The following is a 19000-nucleotide window of genomic DNA, read 5'->3' on the forward strand; positions in this document are numbered from 1 at the left end:
TGCCTTGGAGGAGAAGAGAATGTTTGGTCAGTTAGAGGGGAAGCATGGGTGGAAAGAGGAGGGAGGGGAGTGGGATCTGTGGTATCATGAATTGACAATTTATTAATAAAAACATGTATTTGAGAGAACAAAATACAGGAGAGATTGAGAGGAATAAAAGCAAGAGAAATGATAGAATTATAATTTATTTGAAAAATATACAAACAGAAGCTTTAAGTTTAGATATGTAGAGTAATATAAAAAACATAACAATGCAATAAAATATATTTTAGTAGATAATAAATACTACATATGCATGATACATTCCCAGAGTTTGTGTAGCCAACAGATAGTCCTGTTTCAAAATTCAATTTTCTTGCAGTGTCTTTCAGGTTTTTATCCTCTGACAGATTCTTGTGGAAATACATCATTAAAATATTGATGTTTCTTATCTCAGTTCACTATTGTGTATTTACTATGTCCTACTGAATTAAAGAATTAGTGATGTAGACTCCAGAACTAGCACTGTAAATTAATTATCTATAAAAATGCTAAAACAACTTGTAGAATTGTACATATTAAACATTCTCAGAAATTTCTGTGTCAATCATTAAAAAATGAAATGGAAAAACACAGCACAAGAAATATGTATCTGGGCTTTTGGTAAAGAATGGTAAGTGCACAGGGCTGCAGAGATTACTCAGGGGTTAAGGGTGTGTTCTGTACTTGCAGATTAACAAGTGTTAGTCCCCAAGGCTACACCAGAGGCTCACAGCTGTGAGACTCCATCCACAGGGGATCCAATCAATGCCCACTTTAGGCCTTCCAGGGAACCAGCACCCACATGCACATACTCACACAGACATGTGTGTATTCACACATACTTTAAAATGAAATTTTTATAGAATGTGAATCTTAAAAAAAATCAGTTAAAAAAAATATACTTGGTTTATTTCTTTGAATTTTAAAAATGTGTGGAATTTTATTATTCTAAAAATTGACAAAATCAAGTAAAAAATTGAATAATTATAACCTGACACTGGATTACTATAAGTATGGTCATTTTGATTGACACATTAGGATTACTGTTACAACATGAATACTACTCATTGGACATGTTGCACAGAAAACCAGAGGAGAAATTGAGCCTCAGATGTAAAAAGTTACAATATGCAAACCTTTGGAATCATAATCAAATTTGATTATTTGAAATAAAAAGTGTTGGGTCCAGGATACAACTCAGTTGTAGTCATGGTGAATGCTGTGGCTGAAGAGCTGAACTCTGAAGAATTCCAAGAAGCTGTGATCCTCCAAGGCCATGGTAAAGGGGGAGCATTTGCAAAGCCTCATATGGCAACATGCACCTTTAATCCAGGCACATGGGATGGGATTGAGGTGCACTTTGAGTTCAAAGCCAGCGTGGTCTACAAAGTGAGTTCCAGGATAAACAGGGCTACAGAAAAACTCTATGTGGAAAAAAATCAATAAACGTGGGAGTGACAGCGGATGTGCTCTGTTGGTCAGCTTTCCGTGCTGTGGTCAGGTAGATGCTTTGAGCCTCTCACAACATCCTGTAAGTTTTATTCTGGCTCTACCTCTTGTCAGCTGAAGCAACACCATGCTGTCTCTACTCCCAAACCTTGTGTGTACTGGTGAGTCCTCTGGGGAATGAAGGGTGTTGAATACCAGAGTGCAAATGTCATCCTGGGAAGCTGGATCCATCCTCAGCAGAAACACTGACTTCCATGCTGGATTTCAGTTCCTGAGTTCATCTTAACTAAGTGAACTCTGATTCTACTCTACAGAGACCCAACAGGAAAGGGGAGGGTCATACGGCTATGCTATTGGAAGGAGATGGATCATCCAGCATGACTTTTTCTTTGCAGGCTTCTTCCTAATCCTGAGGACATTGACAGAAGCAGGTGGGTCCATCCTTAAAACTTTGAGATACTACCCATCCCAATACATAGGTTTCATTCTAACATGAGAGCACATGTCACAGGGTGTTGACCGGTGGCTTCTGTGAGTGACTCCTTGGTGAGTCTTCTGAACTTCTGAGTTAGGATCCAAGGAACCAGTCTCTCAGGTCTCTCCCAGATACTCTCTGGCACTGTCCCTGGCAGAGTCAGGCATCAGCTTTGATCAATTAATTTTTTTTGGTTTTTCAAGACAGGTTTTCTCTATAACTCTAACTATACAAGAAGTCACTTTTTACACTAGGCTGCCCATGAATTCAGATATTTGCCTGCCTGTGCCTCCCAACTGCTATGATTAAAACAGTGGGCTATTACACTTGGCAGATAATCAACATCTTTAATTAAAATAATCTTCCCCCTTGCCATGCTCTGAAATGACCACCTCCACATATTTTGAAATTTGATGTAATAATTTATGACTTTTTAAATATGTGAGTCACTTGACAACCATTGAAGTTGTTATTTTTATCTACACACATCTATGCTACAGATAGAATCTGTGCACCACTGGCACACTATTGCATCTTCTTAGTTTGGCTTGATTTCAGTGAGAATCTTTTACATTTTCCACATAAAGATGTTTTCATGCAACTCATTAGCAGCCTTTACATTTAGTTTGAAGAACTCCACAGAATTTCCTGTGCTTGTGGTGATGAACTCTATCTCCTAATCTTTTTCTGAGAAATTCATTATGTCTATTTCTAAAGCACAGAGTTGCTGACATTTATAGGCAGGTTTTTCTTTTTTCTACTCACCTCATCGAATAAATCATCCGGGTCACTTGGGCCCAGAAATCTTTGCTCAGTTGTATACCATTAGGTGTGTTGAAAGTACCTCGTGTGTTCTTTGCTTCTTTTATCATTCTGATTTCAGGATCTCATGTGAAAATAATGTGCTCTGTGATTGTGATTATTTGGGTTGGATTTCTTTTGTGTCTCTTGAACTTCTTGGACTTGACCATGTTCATTTTATTCCAAGTTTCAACAACGTACTAAACTTTTCTCTATGATTTTTTTCTTTATTTTTATTAGCTCTCTTATTTCTGTCTTTTTGTTAATGTTTTATTGAATTTCACACAATGTATTAATTATATTCACCCCCTGCCTAAACTCATCCTAGTTCTAACCCCCTATACCCAAGAAAACCTCTATATTCCTTTACCTTTTCTTGAATTTTTATGACTGGTAATTTGGTATTGGGATGGTATTTTAAAAATCCTGTCATTCTTCTTCATTGAATTTTAATTCAGTTTTTGTATTTACTCATTAGATTACATAATGCTTGATCTAAGCACATTCATTCTCCTATTGTATCAATATACTATTGAAACATTCTATTAACTTTTTAAAATTTTGCATTTACTTATTTATTTATTTATTTATTATACTATGCCACAAGTGTCTTTTTAGTTTATAAAAGATTTTGCCATTTAAATTTAATTTCTTGAGACTTTCATAAATGAGTACTATATTTGCATCATTCCTAGCCATTGGAATATATCACAAGAACTTGACATCTTATGCCATGGATGCATTCCATGTCATGTTCTTTGCTGCTCTATTTTCAATAGCTAGGACAAGGAAACAACCTGAATGTCTTTCAGCTGATGAATGGATGATAAAAATGTGTCACAGATATATTGATGAAAAACAATGAAACCATGAAATTTTCAGGAAAATAAATGAAACTATAAAATATTTAGCTGAGATAACCTCGACCCAGAAAAAAAGTGCCACTTATTCTCTCATTAGGGATCATAGCTCCAAATATTTATTCATAGTTTCTTATAATTCTATCACTTCATTAAAAATACTACTGTGAATTATTTATTGTGGGCTTCATAGGCCTTCCTTTCCTCTGTGTTTACTTCCAACGTCTCACCATTGTTCTCTGTCAGGTTTGACTTCTCGGATTTCCATGCTTAAGTTCTGACACAAACACACCTGCATAGTGAAGAGAATCACCTCCTCTGCACATGCAGAAGTTCTTTGGTTGTAAATAGACCTTTACTACTTAGTCTAGCCTGAGAAAGAAGTTGGACAAATTGGTTACAATTCTGAACTGGATGACCTTGATGTCAATTTCTGTTGTTTGACTAGCTTGCATCCTCTGTTTTGAGATCAGATATTGTTGTCACCTGGGCTTCTGGTTCAGTAAGATCACTGACCACACTCCATAATCAGGGACAGTTTCTCACTGGGTCCATAATCCCCTCTGCCAGGACAGTGTTGCAAGATGCCCTCATTATCTGGAGTCCAAATTGTCTTTACTGTGGTGTTTTGTTATTGTCTCTTTCATTAGGAACATCCACTATGTGAATACAAAACATAGACCAAGATTCATGGGCTGTCAATCGTGAGTCCAAACCCTTTTCATCACTATGTGATCTAAGTGACAGGCCAATTGTATACTCTCAATGTTCCACATGCAAGGAGTCTTGAGATGGTGGAGAAACTATATGTCTGCCTCTAACATCACTTTCAGTGTAGGAAAATGAGCAAGCAAGTGGCCCAAGTGGCAGAGCAATGCTAGACTCTCAATGTTCCACGTATGTGTGAGGGGTCTTAAATGGTGGAGAAACAGTATGTCTGCTCTAACTTATCACTCTTGGTGTGAAAACGTGAACCAGTTTGACCTCTGTGAATGAAGCTCTGTACAAGAGTACAGAAGGGACAGAGTAGTTCAAAGGCTGTTTTCCTCTCTTATGTTGTGGATTTTCTCAATTCTGTGGTCATATGGGACAGCTCATCCTCACCCCTGAGGTCTGGAATAATCACAATGTAATTCTAATCTTAGTATTGTTGGACTTCTAGAGTCAGTGAGGGTGAATCAAGAGCATTCCTTTTCTGCTGTCTTAGTGACCACAATTTCCTTCTGTTATTTTACAAATAAAGCTTTTACTCTAGCATCTAATGTAATTTATTTTTAAATTACAATTTTTTCATGACCAAATATACTTTGTTATTTAACACTTACTCTACATTATCAGTTAACATATCTTAGCATAGAAAGATAAACCATAGATATGTGGTAGTTGGGGGACACTCATTACATGAAAATGACCCTATTGTGTTTGAGACTATTTTTGGGAACATATAACACATGAAAATCTGCTCACCCCATAAATGAAGCCCATAACAGACCAAGCTGATTGCATCAAAGTTTAAATAGGTGAATTTATGCGTTAAATGAGATAATAGCAGTGTGGATGAGGGGTTATTAGCAGAAGCAAAGGTTGACTCAAAAGCATTACTGAAAGCACACCTCATGTAGGTGATTATCAAGAAAGCCAAAACTAGGGAGCTCTCTGTACAACTTGCAGGGAGATAAACAGGTGTTAAATATATCCACTTAGGATTCAGCAGGTACTATAGCTTACTTTTTCTACAGAACTGGAAAAGCTGATGAATCTTGCAAGTTTCAGCTTTCCAATATATATGATGTTTGTTTACCTCCTGTATCCCCTAATCATTTCTACCTCTCACATTGAAACATGGATGCTTCAATTAAGAGAAAATAGTTGGATAAATGACCCTGAAGAAGTGACACTCAGCACTCAGGAATAAAAGGGGATCATTAAATTTTTTCTGTGTATCTTTCTGCAGAAATTCATGAGAAGCCTTCACTGTCTGCTTGGCCAAGCCATGTTGTTACACTGGGACAATATGTGGATCTTAAATGTGACTATCATAAGGAGTCTTCCATGTTCAAGCTGTACAAAGAACTTGGACCTCCTATCCCTCAGTTCCATGACAGAAAATTCTACAAGACCCTTCTCTTGGGTCCCGTGACACCGGAATTTGGAGGAACCTACAGATGCTATAATTACAATCATCAGTACCCTAATGAACTGTCATCACACAGTAACCCCATAGAGATCATAATATCAGGTCAGAGATCATGATTGGAGTGTAATTTCATTTCCCCAAAGCTCCTCATTTTTGAATTTTCAGAACAAGTTTTAGTCAGAGTCTCAGCATTATAAAGGAATTTTCAACACATGGAAATAGGTCCTATGGTGGACATAACATAAACCCAAGGACATGCATTTTCTTGTGCCTAAGCCTTCGTGAGTGTTAAGGCAGTGTTAAGGAGTGTGGTGTCATGGATAAATTGGGCTTGAAGATGGAATTCAGACATTAACAAGTTGACAGCAGAATGGGAGAATGTCCTGAATTATCCTGACTCTGTAGAACCACAATGGCTCATATAACAAATAAGGAAAATGCAGTTGTGGGCAGAACAAAGTATCATGAGGGAGACGCCCTACTGCTACTTCTGACAGTGGAGAACGGGTCCAAGTGCTAAGGATGCCTGAGACCTTAGAAGCTGGAAGGGAAAACATAATGGATGCTTCCCTACTGATACCAGCAGTAACGTATCCCTCTAGATAACTGATTTATTCTGTTTGGGCTTGTTTCAGAATTCTGATCTTCCCAACACTTGTGTTCTTTTTCAGAATATCATTTGTTATGGTAGTGATTGGAAACTAATACAGGAATTCACATCAAGGGAAAATTAAAAACTTGGCAGGGATGGGCAGAGAGCAATAAAACCCAGTTGGTAATGCATCAACATGGAGGAAACAATGCTCATGATGGTAGATCTGGAATGCCTTGTAGAACTTTGAATAATAGAGAAGGCTAGAAGAGTTGCCCTGATATATCTACCTTCACTACACATTCCCTTATCTTGCCAATTAGTATACTTAGTCCAAAGTAGTATTAAAAGGTCTCATGGTGGAGCATGACATAAAGCTTGCCAAGTTTCCAGAATTCTTCAAACTAAGAACAGAACAACAGGAACTGTGGTAGACAGTATCAGCAGATACATTCTCACAACAAGCCATTGGGGAATAATTGTGCTGGTACTAGAGTCACAGAACTGGGAAATGTCCAGAGAATGATGGAGGAGTCTGTGTACAAAGTCAACATAAACAGAGACAGGACACTGGGACACTGACAGGAAGAACAGGTTGGGGGGGGGACATAGATTTTCTTGGATTCATAAACTGGCATCAGGTTCATACTCACAATCTCCTTATTCCTAGGAATCTACAGGAAGCCTTTCTTGTTGGCCCTACAAACTTCCCTGGTAAAAGCAGGAGAGAAGGTGACCCTGGAGTGTCATTCAGAGATTATGTTTGAAACCTTCATTTTGACTTCACATAGAAAGAAAATAATAAAGGCTTCTTTTGAGCTTTCTGCAGAATATCATCTTGGGGGATCCCAAGCAAACTTCTCAATAGGCCCTGTGACACCTGACCATGCTGGGACTTACACATGTTATGGTTCTTACAATCACACACCATATGAGTGGTCCGAATCCAGTGACCCTGTTGACATAAAGATCACAGGTAAGTGAGTGTTACCTGCTGCTCATCCTCTCTGTGATACAAAGTAGTTATTCTATATGCTAGAAGTCCTGGGAGGTCACCTGGAAGATGAGCATGGGAAATGTAGAGAAAGGCAGCCTTGGTGAGAATATTACTGACATAAACAAATAAAATGGGGACACAATAAGAGAACATTTGTTATATCATATAGCACAGATACAGAGCGGTCAAGGGAGTCATAACTAGAGGTAAAGAGAAAGGGGCAACTTGGTGAGCTTCTTATGAACCAAAGACAATGATGTCCTTCTACTAATGTTCAAAGGCCTCAACAGTTCAGATTTTGTTCACCTTCTACCTCCATAAGACATCTGTCAGAAGACCTAGACACATCATTTGTCTGACTTGAGTTTATGTGTTGGGTAGGTCTGGTTCTTCATTTGTCCTGAGGCCTTGGTACAGATGACATACCTAGAATTTTTATGTTGATCAACATTCTTCTTTTCTTGTGGTTGACTGGTTATTCATCCTAGAAAAGCATTACCTTAGGAAATTGAGTAGACCTCCAATCGCTGTCTGTTTTCTATATCTCCAAACTGTTTTCTGTCCATGTTCCAATTATTCAGACATTCCAGGATGGCTGAAAAACGCTGCAGGGGTGACCCCTGGGATAAGCTGATACAACTAAAACAGAAACATGGAAGTATATACATACAGTAATTCAGACAGAGGGGCTGAGAGATAGAAATGGCTGAGGAAATAATGAGCATAGCATGTGATGGGAGAGAAAACCTAAACCTGCAAAAAGACTTAATCTTAAATAGAAAATTTGAAAGTAGAAATGGAGAAATAATGGGGGATATTGGATTTTTTAACATACAGCTAGGGAGGCAGATGAAAGGTCACTCTAATAGTACACACACTAAGAGGAACAAGAGAGGGGAGACCATCATGGCCCCTGCTCAAGGGGAACAAACGCATGCATAGAACAGTCTGTGCTTTGAAAGAGAGATCGATTAATATGGGAATGTAAAAAGAGACAAGATCGGATTTGAATAACTTAGAATGAACTCAGATTCTGGATTATCAGCATACATAGGATGAAGGAGCTATAGGTTATGAAACTGGAAACTAACCATGAGGGAGGAGGAGATTTACAAGGACAGATGAGGAAAGAGGTGGAATACACAAGCCATGGAAGAGGAAATAAGGAGGAAAGGGCCAGCAAAGGTGGTATAAGTGAGGGAACCAGGAAGAACTGTATGAGGATGTCTTAATGAAGTTCATTACACTGCATTCTAATTAAAAATAACAAGTGCCTCTAATTCAAAGAATTGATTGACAAAACATTTGGAAAAACTGAAAGGACAAAATAGAACAATTGGAAAAGGAATAGAATCAGGGGAAGTTCATGGACAAAAGAGAATAACAGCATAATTATGATCAAGATTACATAGATAAATATAATTAAGGAACAGTACTTAAAGAAAAAGAGGGCATGAAATTATTCAATTATATTTTAAGTTCAAGTTTTTAATGAAAACAAATATACTAATATATCATATATACAAGTAAATATTTCATAATAAATTCAACTGTTACATAAAATTAATATATGTTAATGAAACAAAACTAAAAAGACAGATGATATGAACCTATTCATATAGAGGCATAAACCGGTAAAAAGCAAAAATTGGGGTACAATGTGTGGTTACAGGATTGAAGTCAGAGACTCAGTAAAATACTGTAGGAGGAAAGGGGGAGAAGGGAATGTTACACGAATCCTAATTGATCTTTTAATAAAACCCAGAGCCAGATATCAGGGTGAAAGCTGAAATTTCAGAGAAGCAGAACAGCCACAGCCACCACCTCTTACCCTACCAACTCCTCAGCCTGAAAGTACCTGAGTTCCTGTCTCCTCCAGCCTTATGTTCCTTTCTCTGCTCAGCCATATCACTTTCTGTCTCAACCTTCCTAGTGCTGGGATTAAAGGTATGTGATCCCAAGTGCTGGAATCAAAGGTGTGTGCCACCGCTGCCTGGCTCTGTTTCTCTTTTAGATTGGATTAATCTCGTGAGGCCGTTGTGGCCTTGAACTCACAGAGATCCAGATCAATCTCTGCCTCTGCCTCACAAGTGCTAGTATCAAAGGTGTGTGCCACCACCGCCTGACCCTCTGTGGCTAACTCTGTCCTCTGATCTTCGGGCAAGCTTTATTTCCCAGATTACAAACAACATGTCACCACAGGGGAAGAGATGGTGAAGTAGAAAGAAGGAAGGTAAAGGTGGAGCCAAGAGAGAGAGATCACAGACCAGGAAGGAGGAGACAGAAATGAGGAGGGAACGAACCCTGGCAAGGAGCTGCCCCTCTAACTGTATCTGCCTCTTTTCTTCCAGGTTTGTACAAGAAACCTTCTCTGTCAGCCCTGTTGGGCCCTGTGGTGATGACAGGAGAGAACGTGACCTTGTCCTGCATCTCTGACCATCAGTTTGATGTGTTCCATCTGTCCATAGAAGGGATGCCTCTGGGGCATGGGCTGCCTGCAATGCAGAGCCACAGTGGGACATTCCAGGCCAACTTCCTTCTTGGTCCTGTAATCCAGACAGGGAACTATAGATGCTATGGCTCTTTCAGTAACTCTTTACATGTGTGGTCATCCCCAAGTGACCCATGGTACTTTCCTGTCACAGGTAAGAAAGCCTCATATAGAGATCTCATATCTTGTGACTAATGAAATACTAAAACCATGTCTGGGAACCATTCAAATGATGATGGAGAGAAAATATCATAGGCTGCTACAGAAAAGGGTTGCTGGGAGTCATTTTGTAATATACATACAAATATAACATATATATTAAAACATTGGTCTCAGTAAGATGTGTGTGTGTGTGTGTTGTGTGTGTGTGTGTATACATGTAACAATACTAATCAAAGGCAAAGGGGCTATCAACTTAAGGGAGTATGTAGAAATCTTAGCAAAAGATTATGTGGCGAAGGCTGGAGACAAAGGAGGGGGAGAGAGAGATAATTATATTTCATTTAAAAATATTTCATTGGATATCAGATTACAAAATAATCAACAAGGAGCCTCCCAAACAATCCTTATCTTGCTTGGCCAGCCACACTGAGATGTGTGTGTATCCAGGGAGAATTAGAAAAAGGTCAGGAAAGACTCATTAGGTGTAATCTTGCAGTCAGTTTGGGCAGATCAAAGAAAGAGCAGCCCTCCTGAGCTCTCACTCACATAAATCTCTCCGCAGTATTCCTATTGATTCACCACAATTTGAAATCCAAGGAGAGAGTCTGTCCCCCAAGTCAAACCACAGAATGTCATCCTATCATTCTAAAGGGTCAGCACTAAGAGGTGTAGTGGGTTCTGGTTACTGTGCAAATTCATAGGACTTTCCATAATTGGAAAGCAGACAGCCTCTTGATGAACTTTCTCCCTCTCCTGTCCTCTTCCCTAGTAAACTCATCAAGAAACTGCACTTTGTGCACAGAACTGGACTCCAAAACTTGTGAGTAATTGATTCCTCTCCTCTATTTTGGAAACTTAGGGACCAAAGACTCTTGCATTCATGTTTTGGCTCAGCTCCCTCCCAGCTCTGTAGTCTTAACATCATATCCCCTCTGATTCTTAAACTCTACAACATCAAAAGTCTTAGGAGCAGCATGGGGGCTGCACCTGAGGCCTCCTACAAGTGAAAAGGAGAATATATTTTGCTGTCTTACCAAGAAAAAATGGGTCGTTCGAGTTCTGTGTCCCCTGGAGAGGGAGTGATGGGTCATGACATAGGAAGCAAGTGAGCAGAAGGGAAGACTTTTTTAAAATATTATCTGTGGAAGAATAGACTTGATTTCTTTTTTCCCTTTGGGAGAATTTGTTGTCTGTTTCAAATGTGTTGTCGATGTAGAAGTTGCTAAACAAATTAAGTGAGCAGTGGTCTCAATCTCAGATTAAGAGACTGAATACAGACCTTTACCCGGTGTCCTACAGATTACTGCCACTGGCAGAGTGTTCATATATTTTTGGATGTGTGAACATCTGCTGGAGCGTGGTCAACTTACTAGTAACAACACCCTGGAAGCTGACACTCGTGCCCCCAACAGTTACCACTTGCCTATATCCCCTTGACTAGGGGTGGGACTTCACATCTACCTCCACTCTTCATGCTGGGAGTTTGTCTTGTTTGATCTTGCACCACTCTTGGGCATGCTATGACAACCTCTTCTTCACTTCATATATTCAACTGCCCTGCAGTGTACAGAGACAGTTTCCCTATAATTATCTCTTCTGTCATCTCTTTCACAGTGATGCTGAACAACTGGAGAAGGATATGAGATATAAACATCTGATTTAGGGGCAAGATTTCTACAGTCTTATATTCTCCACAGCTTTCCCAGTTGTGGGTATCTGAAATAATCACCATCTATAACAAACATAGACTTCACTGTTGAGAGTTGAAAATGCATTAATGGGAGCAGGGCGGTAGTGGTGCGTGTCTTTAATCCCAGCACGCGGGAGGCAGAGGCAGGCAGATCTCTGTGAGTTCGAGGTCAGCCTGGGCTACAGAGTGAGTTCCAGGAAAGAGGCCAAAGCTGCATAGAGAAACCCTGTCTTGAAAAACCAAACAAAAATGCATTAACATATGGGCATAATGATAAGCCATTAGGAGTCAGCTTAACACTATTTTCATTGAACAGTATATTATTCATGAAGTTTTCCATCAAGTCTCTTGCCTGAAAAAAATTATGTTAATTATCTATCAATCAGTAAATATTATGCAATCCATCAAAATGGAGATCCTAAGATTTGCCTCTTATTGGGTTCACATCTTCCTCCAGATAACCACAGGAACCTGCATATTCTGATTGGACTGTCAGTGACCATGATCCTTGTCTTCCTCATCATCCTCTTTTATTCTTGTTGCTCTGCCAAAAAGAGTAAGTCTCAGGAACAAGCCAGTGTGTGTCATCTGAGAAAACAAGACCAGAGAAATACAGGTGTGTATTCTTTACTTACAAAAGGACACTTGGACTAAGACAGGGAAACTGAGGCAGGGCTTTCTAGAGAGGAACCAGAGCCCTTGTTCTTCCCCTCAGCTCTCAGACCACTGACTAATTCCTCACTGCACCTTCTGCATCTTCACATCCAAAGCATGCACTAATATCCAGAAAAATGTTTTATAAGACACAGACAGAGGGGGAACGGGAGAGAGAATGTGCAGAAGAAATAATTACTAAGGTAAAACATTTGTAGGACAGGGCTGTCAAAATAGAGCAGCAGAACATCTGTTTCTAATTTGCTGCAAATGAGCAACCTTGGGTTTCACCATATCTCTCACTAGAAATTTGAATTTGAAATGAGAGTGCAGAAGTACTTTATTACATGTGCTTGATTACTTCTGTCTCCTAAAATGCAGCCATCATGGATCAAGACTCTGAAGTGAGAACAACACTGAACAGACAGGTAGGTCCTCCTAAGTCTGCCCTCTTCCATACAATCTAATATTACTTCATTCTCTGCAAGATTGTGTGTATACAACATCACTTGACATTTATCTCTTTCTAGGATCCTGAAAGACAAGAAGTTCAGGAAGTGGCATACTTAGAATTTGATCAGATGATCTTCAAACAAAAATTGACCACTCCTAATTCCCAGAGTCCCAAGGAATTTTCCACAGACCCCAGCATATACATGGAAGTCAGGAAATGATAAACTAAGATCAAAGATTATTTGTACTCCATGAGTTCTCCAAGATCTGAGGAAGTCTTCTGTGGAGAGCACAGCCCTTTTTCAAACAAGGACTGATAGATGCGGTGAAACAACAGCTGGAATCTGAAGACAGAGGTCTCTAACTTTGGAACATCCTTCGTGATTCTTATATGGTTCTCAAACTGGCTTTCCTTTACTCACAGATGTTATGGTCCTCACTATCCACTCAACAGAAACTAAACTCTATGCTTGGTCCAAGGGTCTCTATTTCATTTCACTCTGGCAGACCTCTACAACCTGATTAGCTGTAAATTCTAAACCTACTTAAAGCTGTAACCATGATAAGTATTTCACAACTCTACATTAACAAGAAGCTCATTTTTATTAGTATAATTTCTAACATGTAATAATGTTATGCAATATATTTTGTCTCATGACAATTTCTTATATGTATATTATTTTGATCATACAAAGTATTCCCCTATTTTTTTCATTCAGGTATTCTTTTTTATTAAGGAATTTTTTATTCATTTTACCTACCAATCACAGATACCCCTCTCTTCCCCTCTTCTGCCCCTCCACCCTTCCTCCCAAATGACCCCCATCTCCAAGGCAAGGCCTCCCATGGGGAGTCAGCAGAGCCTAGTACACTCAGTAGAGGCAGGTCCAAGCCCCTCCCCCTGCATCAAGGCTGTGCAAGGTGTCCCACCATAGGTAGTGGGCTCCAAAAGCCAGCTCATGCACTAGGAATGGATCCCAATCACACTAGCAGAGGGCCCCTCAAGATTTTCTACCATTCCTACTGACCTGTTGATCCCAGGTATGGCACCAATGACAGGTCAAAACTGATCCACTCAGATCTATTTCACTGAATTAATGAGTTTATTAGGATCATAGATGCCTGGATAATTATTGGAGCCCAGGTGACTCAAAGGTGGCTGCATCTCAAAAAGCCCATGCCAGCATGAATGCTGACTCATGAAAGCTGTATCTCTGGAGCTACCTAAAAGAGTTGCTGGCAGCTTGGTTAATTGAAGAATCTCCTCTCTTCAGTTATTGTTATTGCTCATAGTATCTTGGGGAGGAGCCTTGACTGATCTTGTATGTTTTTTAGGATTTTCCTGAGACTTGTGTGATATTGTTTACTTCCTGAGTCTTAATGAGTTCTCTTCCAAAAGGCAAGGTTTCAATACAGAGGAACTAAATTTTCAAAAGCATGCAATGAAAATGTGAGAAGGAGATTTCTTACCTCCATTACATCCTAAAAAATGTTTTTCAGTAGAGAAGTCTGTAATAAAATATTAAAGAAATATGTAGGTACCCCTGGTGAGAGAATACTTTGACAAACAGCATTTGGTGTACATAGAACAGTATGTAAGGCCCACAACTTGCCTTGTTGGAGAAGGAAATGGGGGGTCATTTGGGGGAAGGTTGAAGGGGCAGATGAATCAACAGGCTCATATCTCTCCCCCCCAAGAAAGAGTCACACAATCTATGTACACACTACCAGTCATTGAATTGTTTTATATTGATGTAATAACCCCATTAACAAAAGGTAATTGGGGTAAAGGGTTTATTTGGTTTACATATCTTCCAGTGAAGGAAGCAAAGGCAAGCAATTGTTGGCTGGACATGAAGCAGACGCCATGGAGATTCATGTCATACTGGATTGTTCTTCATGCCTTGTTCAGCCTACTTTCTTATACAATTTAGGATGGCCTGCCAAGGAGTAGCACCATCCACAGTGGTCTAGGCATTTCCACATCAACCATGAATCAAGAAAATGCCCAACAGACTTGCCTATAGGCTAATCATGTGCATGAATTTTCTCAATTGAGACTCTTGCTTCACAAAAGACTAGCTTGTATCAAATTGAACAAAAGACAACTATTACAGTACCTCATACATTCTCTTTTGCATTTCCCTGAGTAGACTGTGAGAGAAATATTTGTCTGTCTGCTCTCTTTGCTGTTTTGAAACAGGGGCATGCTAGGTAGCCTCCAACTTTGATCTTCCTGCCTCAGTATCTCAAGAGTTAAGATTACAGGGCCATCATCTGATGTAATTATGTGAGATCTCCTTATACTCCCTTGGAGGTCTTTTACAGGTAGGCTGCATCTGGGTGTCCCAGAAGAAGACCATCCATATAATGGACCAAAAGGACATCCCTGGAGACATTGACCAAAGCTTGAGAAAGATATAACTGGCCAATAGTGGGGCTATTCTTCATTCCTTGGAGCAAAACAGTCCATTGATATCTCTTAGCTGGTTTACACATATTAGGTTCCCACACAGTAAGGGCAAAATGATCTTGGTCTTGTGATGCCAGGGGAATTTGAAAAAAAAAAGCAATCCTTAATATCTAAAACTAAATATAGCTGGGGTGGTGGTGGCACACACCTTTAATCCCAGCACTCAGGAGGAAGAGCCAGGTGGATCTCTGTGAGTTTCAGGCCAGCCTGATCTACAGAGCAAGATCCAGGACAAGCACCAAAACTACACAGAGAAACTCTGTCTCAAAAAAATAAAATATAGTAAGATGGAGGAATATCACTAGGGTGGGGGAGGCCTGGCTGTATAGACCCCATTTTTTCCATATTACCTTAACTACATGAAGATCTAGGAGGCAGTAGTGTCATGATCTCTTGGGGATAACAGATAGAGGAGTATGGTGTTTACTTGTGGATGGTTCTCTGTGACCCAACTTTAGCTGTTCTGCAACTAATTCTTTTAGGATTGACAGCTTGGGTTCAATTATAGGACACTGTTCCACCCATACTTATTGATCTGAGATCCAAATGAATGGAATGGGTCTAGGGGACTCAATCATGGTTGATCTCATAAGGACACTGGCCCTTAAAATTGGGGGTGCAGATCTCATGCAGAGTCAAAGACCATAGGACCCACCTTTTCATGGATCTTGATGTCATCCAAAAAGGTCCTGTCATCTGTAATTAGAACAATACCCATATCCTCCAAAATATCTCTGCCTGACAGGTTCCTAGGCACAATGGAAATGATAATGTGAATGGATCCCCAGTTGCCATCAAGGTCCTTCCAATAGACCAGATGGGTGGTCATCTTAGAATCTTGTTGGCCTCCCACACCACTATGGGGGCAGGCTGGGTTTAAACTTCCAATGAGGGAAGCAAGTGCCTCACCTCAGTCTTGGTTAAAATGGTGGTTTCCACACCAGTGTCCACTAAGCCTTTAACAGCTTGTCCATCAAGATAGATTGGTCAGCATCAGGGAGTGTGGGAAAAATAGGCATTGTCCAATAGATCCTTGGATTACTAGAGCCTCCTCTTACTAGAGGGGCAGAGGAATACCCTGCCTAGAGTATAAAGGGGCTGCTACAAACCAATACCTCAGGAACTCTAATCAGCACCAGCTTAGGTGTTTATGTTCTAGTTGCAGTGGTTCCAGAACTAGATAGAAGTTGTGTCTATTTATTTTTTCCCATGAAGGGACCACTGATTGATCCACACTGAATTATTCCCATTGTAAGGAAAAACAAACAGACAAAAAACTAAGCTCTGGGACCGTCAAGACACAGCTCATGCTGTGTCAGACACTCAGGCCATTCCTTGCAACTCAGGGGTTCCCTCAGATGCCTTTCCAAACTCCATGATCTGCCAGACCTGACCCTCTAAAAAGGCAGAGGACCAGTAGGAATTTGAGTTCCACTCAGATGGCTTTAGAGCACAAGCCCCGAATGGGTGTGCTGGTCTGTAATCTAAGCAGCTGCAGACTCCATTTGGTTCCCCTCGCTGAGGCCTGCCCAGATGTGTCCAGCAGTCAGTCAGTCAGTCAGTTTCTCTCTCTCTCTCTCTCTCTCTCTCTCTCTCTCTCTCTCTCTCTCTCTCTCTCCCTCCCTCCCTCCCTCCCTCCCTCCCTCCCTCTCTCTCTCTCTCTCTCTCTCTCTCTCTCTCTCTCTCTCTCATTGTCTTTCTCCCCCCCAGCCTCCTTTCACTATTTTGCTTTTATTCCTCCTGAGAGGATCCAAGCATATACTCCTGTACTCTGACTTGTAAAATAATTGCGAGTGGTTTCATTTCTCCTTTCATAGGCACTCCATACATTGAGTGCCTATGAATGAAGAGTATAAAGTTGCAGAGCTGTTGCCATGAATATTTTGGTACTTTTATGTTGGATCTTAGCAAACACTTGAATATTTTACAAAACGATTTGTCTCATAGGACTAATAAGAACCCATGTTAATTCCACCCTCACCAACAGTTGTGAACCCCTGGGTGTGAGATCCAGGTTGCATTAACCCCCTGATTTCTATTTAAAGAAAAATGTTCTAACCTTCTCTGGGGACTGAGGTCCTCACGTGGTTTGCCAGCTGTAGAGATCCTTGCAAATGCAAAAATAAACCTCAAAGGTGAGAAGGTTTGTTGGCTTGGCTGGTACAAACTTCTGGAGTCTGACACCAAGCAGTTTATTTTAAGCATATTTAAACAGTATACTTAGAGGGGGGAAGCTTCCTTGTGTAATATAATCCCCAGCACAAAAGGAAGTATAATAGCAGCACTACTCAACTCAAAGTACATCTCATTTCTTCCAAGAAGATAGGCTCTAGAGATAGACTATCTGTATTCGTTTAAGGGTCTAAGGAAGGATCTGGCATGGTCTCTGTCAAACAAATAGCATAGAGGTCATTTAAGCTATTAGCCACCTCTGGTCCTGGTAGGAAGATCCTGGGGGAGCTCCTGGCTATACAGATAATGTAAGGTTCATGTAGATGATTAAGCATCTGCAGTTCTGGTTATAGAAGCATGATATGCCCTGGAAATTCAGATAACATTGAGATTCCCCTAGACTATTAGTTACCTCTACTCCTGCTTGTAAGAAATTGATATGATCTGTCCCTGCAGATAGCACAAATCACCAAGCTATTAATCTCCTCTAATTCCAAGACTTCTAGGAGGAAAATAGGTGATACATCTTTTTCTTTGAAAACACAATTCTCCATGTTTAACATTCCTGGTTTCCCAAATGTTCAGTGGTCCCAAGGACCTTGGTACTCCCAACAAGATGTCATAAGGAAATCTAAAAAGAAAATTTGCAGCAAAATGGGTGCAACAAGAAATCATTACTTACCATAATAAGCCAGATTCAGAAAAATAAATACTGCATGTCTAGATATGTAGAAGCTATATTTAAAATTATGTTTCTGTATTTTAATTTTTATTAGCTATTTGGGTTAGCTTATAAATATTGGGTTTCATTATGGCATCTTTATACATATATGTCATACTATGTACTCTTGTGTGTATGTGTGTGCTTCTGTGTGTGTGTGTGTGTTTGTGTGTGTGTGTGTGTATACGGTTACAAAACTATAAAGTCATGAGCATTGGAGGGCCTTGTTGCTTGGTGGTTGCAGCCCACCCTTCTGAACAGCGCTCTGGAGATCAGAGCAAAATGGAAGACTCCTTCCCAAAAAAAATGGTTACCTGCTCTCTGTCTGACCTTCCTTGGAAGCTGCCTTTGATTACAAATGCCTGACTTACCTTAAGTGTGACCTTTGACAGTTCTCTGCCAGAGCTCTCCCCTGGTGCCCATTAAGCATTGAGCTTCAGCTGTACGATGGGACCATGCTGTCCCATATGACAACTAGATACGGGGCTCCAGCTGAATGATAGGAGGTACTGCCCAATGCAAATCAGGTGATACCCCAGCCACTGTTCCCAACCTAAAGTTCCCGTTACTCTGGAACAAAGCTGAGCTGTCTCACTGAAGCTGTGTTCCAGAAGGCTGTTTCCTTCATGCTCACAGGCCGTACAAAGCCCTGTTCATGGCTTCTATCACCTTTGTCATCATGGCCTAATGACCCAAGGACCATGGGGAAAAGGGGACCTCACAGTGAGGAGAAATGAATAGACCTTAATTAATATTTTTTTTAATTGTAATGCCAAGGTCCAGTCATCTCAAGAAGGCATCTTTTTGCTCCTGTTGTCCTAAGCTCCTGGCTTATGTAATCCTTAATTCCTC

At 40.2% G+C, this 19000-nt stretch overlaps 1 protein-coding gene across 1 annotated transcript; it reads left to right on the top strand.

Annotated features, from left to right (window-relative positions):
- The first annotated feature begins 1230 nt into the window (after positions 1 to 1230).
- Positions 1231 to 13003, top strand: LOC143271689 (killer cell immunoglobulin-like receptor 3DL1). The gene is made up of 7 exons (XM_076563581.1): positions 1231 to 1300; positions 5561 to 5845; positions 7006 to 7311; positions 9684 to 9977; positions 12133 to 12231; positions 12711 to 12757; positions 12860 to 13003. Exons 1-7 carry the CDS (start codon positions 1231 to 1233, stop codon positions 13001 to 13003), a joined length of 1245 nt encoding a protein of 414 aa, XP_076419696.1.
- The last annotated feature ends 5997 nt before the right edge of the window (positions 13004 to 19000 follow it).

This window comes from Peromyscus maniculatus, chromosome 1 (assembly GCF_049852395.1).
Source record: "Peromyscus maniculatus bairdii isolate BWxNUB_F1_BW_parent chromosome 1, HU_Pman_BW_mat_3.1, whole genome shotgun sequence".
In the NCBI taxonomy this organism is placed as follows: Eukaryota; Metazoa; Chordata; class Mammalia; order Rodentia; family Cricetidae; genus Peromyscus; species Peromyscus maniculatus.

What these genes read in the sequence shown, in the direction of transcription:
- LOC143271689 (XM_076563581.1), top strand. Translation starts at nt 1,231, where the DNA reads ATGGTGAATGCTGTGGCTGAAGAGCTGAACTCTGAAGAATTCCAAGAA. An exon ending in ATGGTACTTTCCTGTCACAG is followed by an intron (nt 9,978 to 12,132) that starts GTAAGAAAGCCT and finishes ATCTTCCTCCAG; the next exon opens with ATAACCACAGGAACCTGCAT. An exon ending in GAACAACACTGAACAGACAG is followed by an intron (nt 12,758 to 12,859) that starts GTAGGTCCTCCT and finishes ATCTCTTTCTAG; the next exon opens with GATCCTGAAAGACAAGAAGT.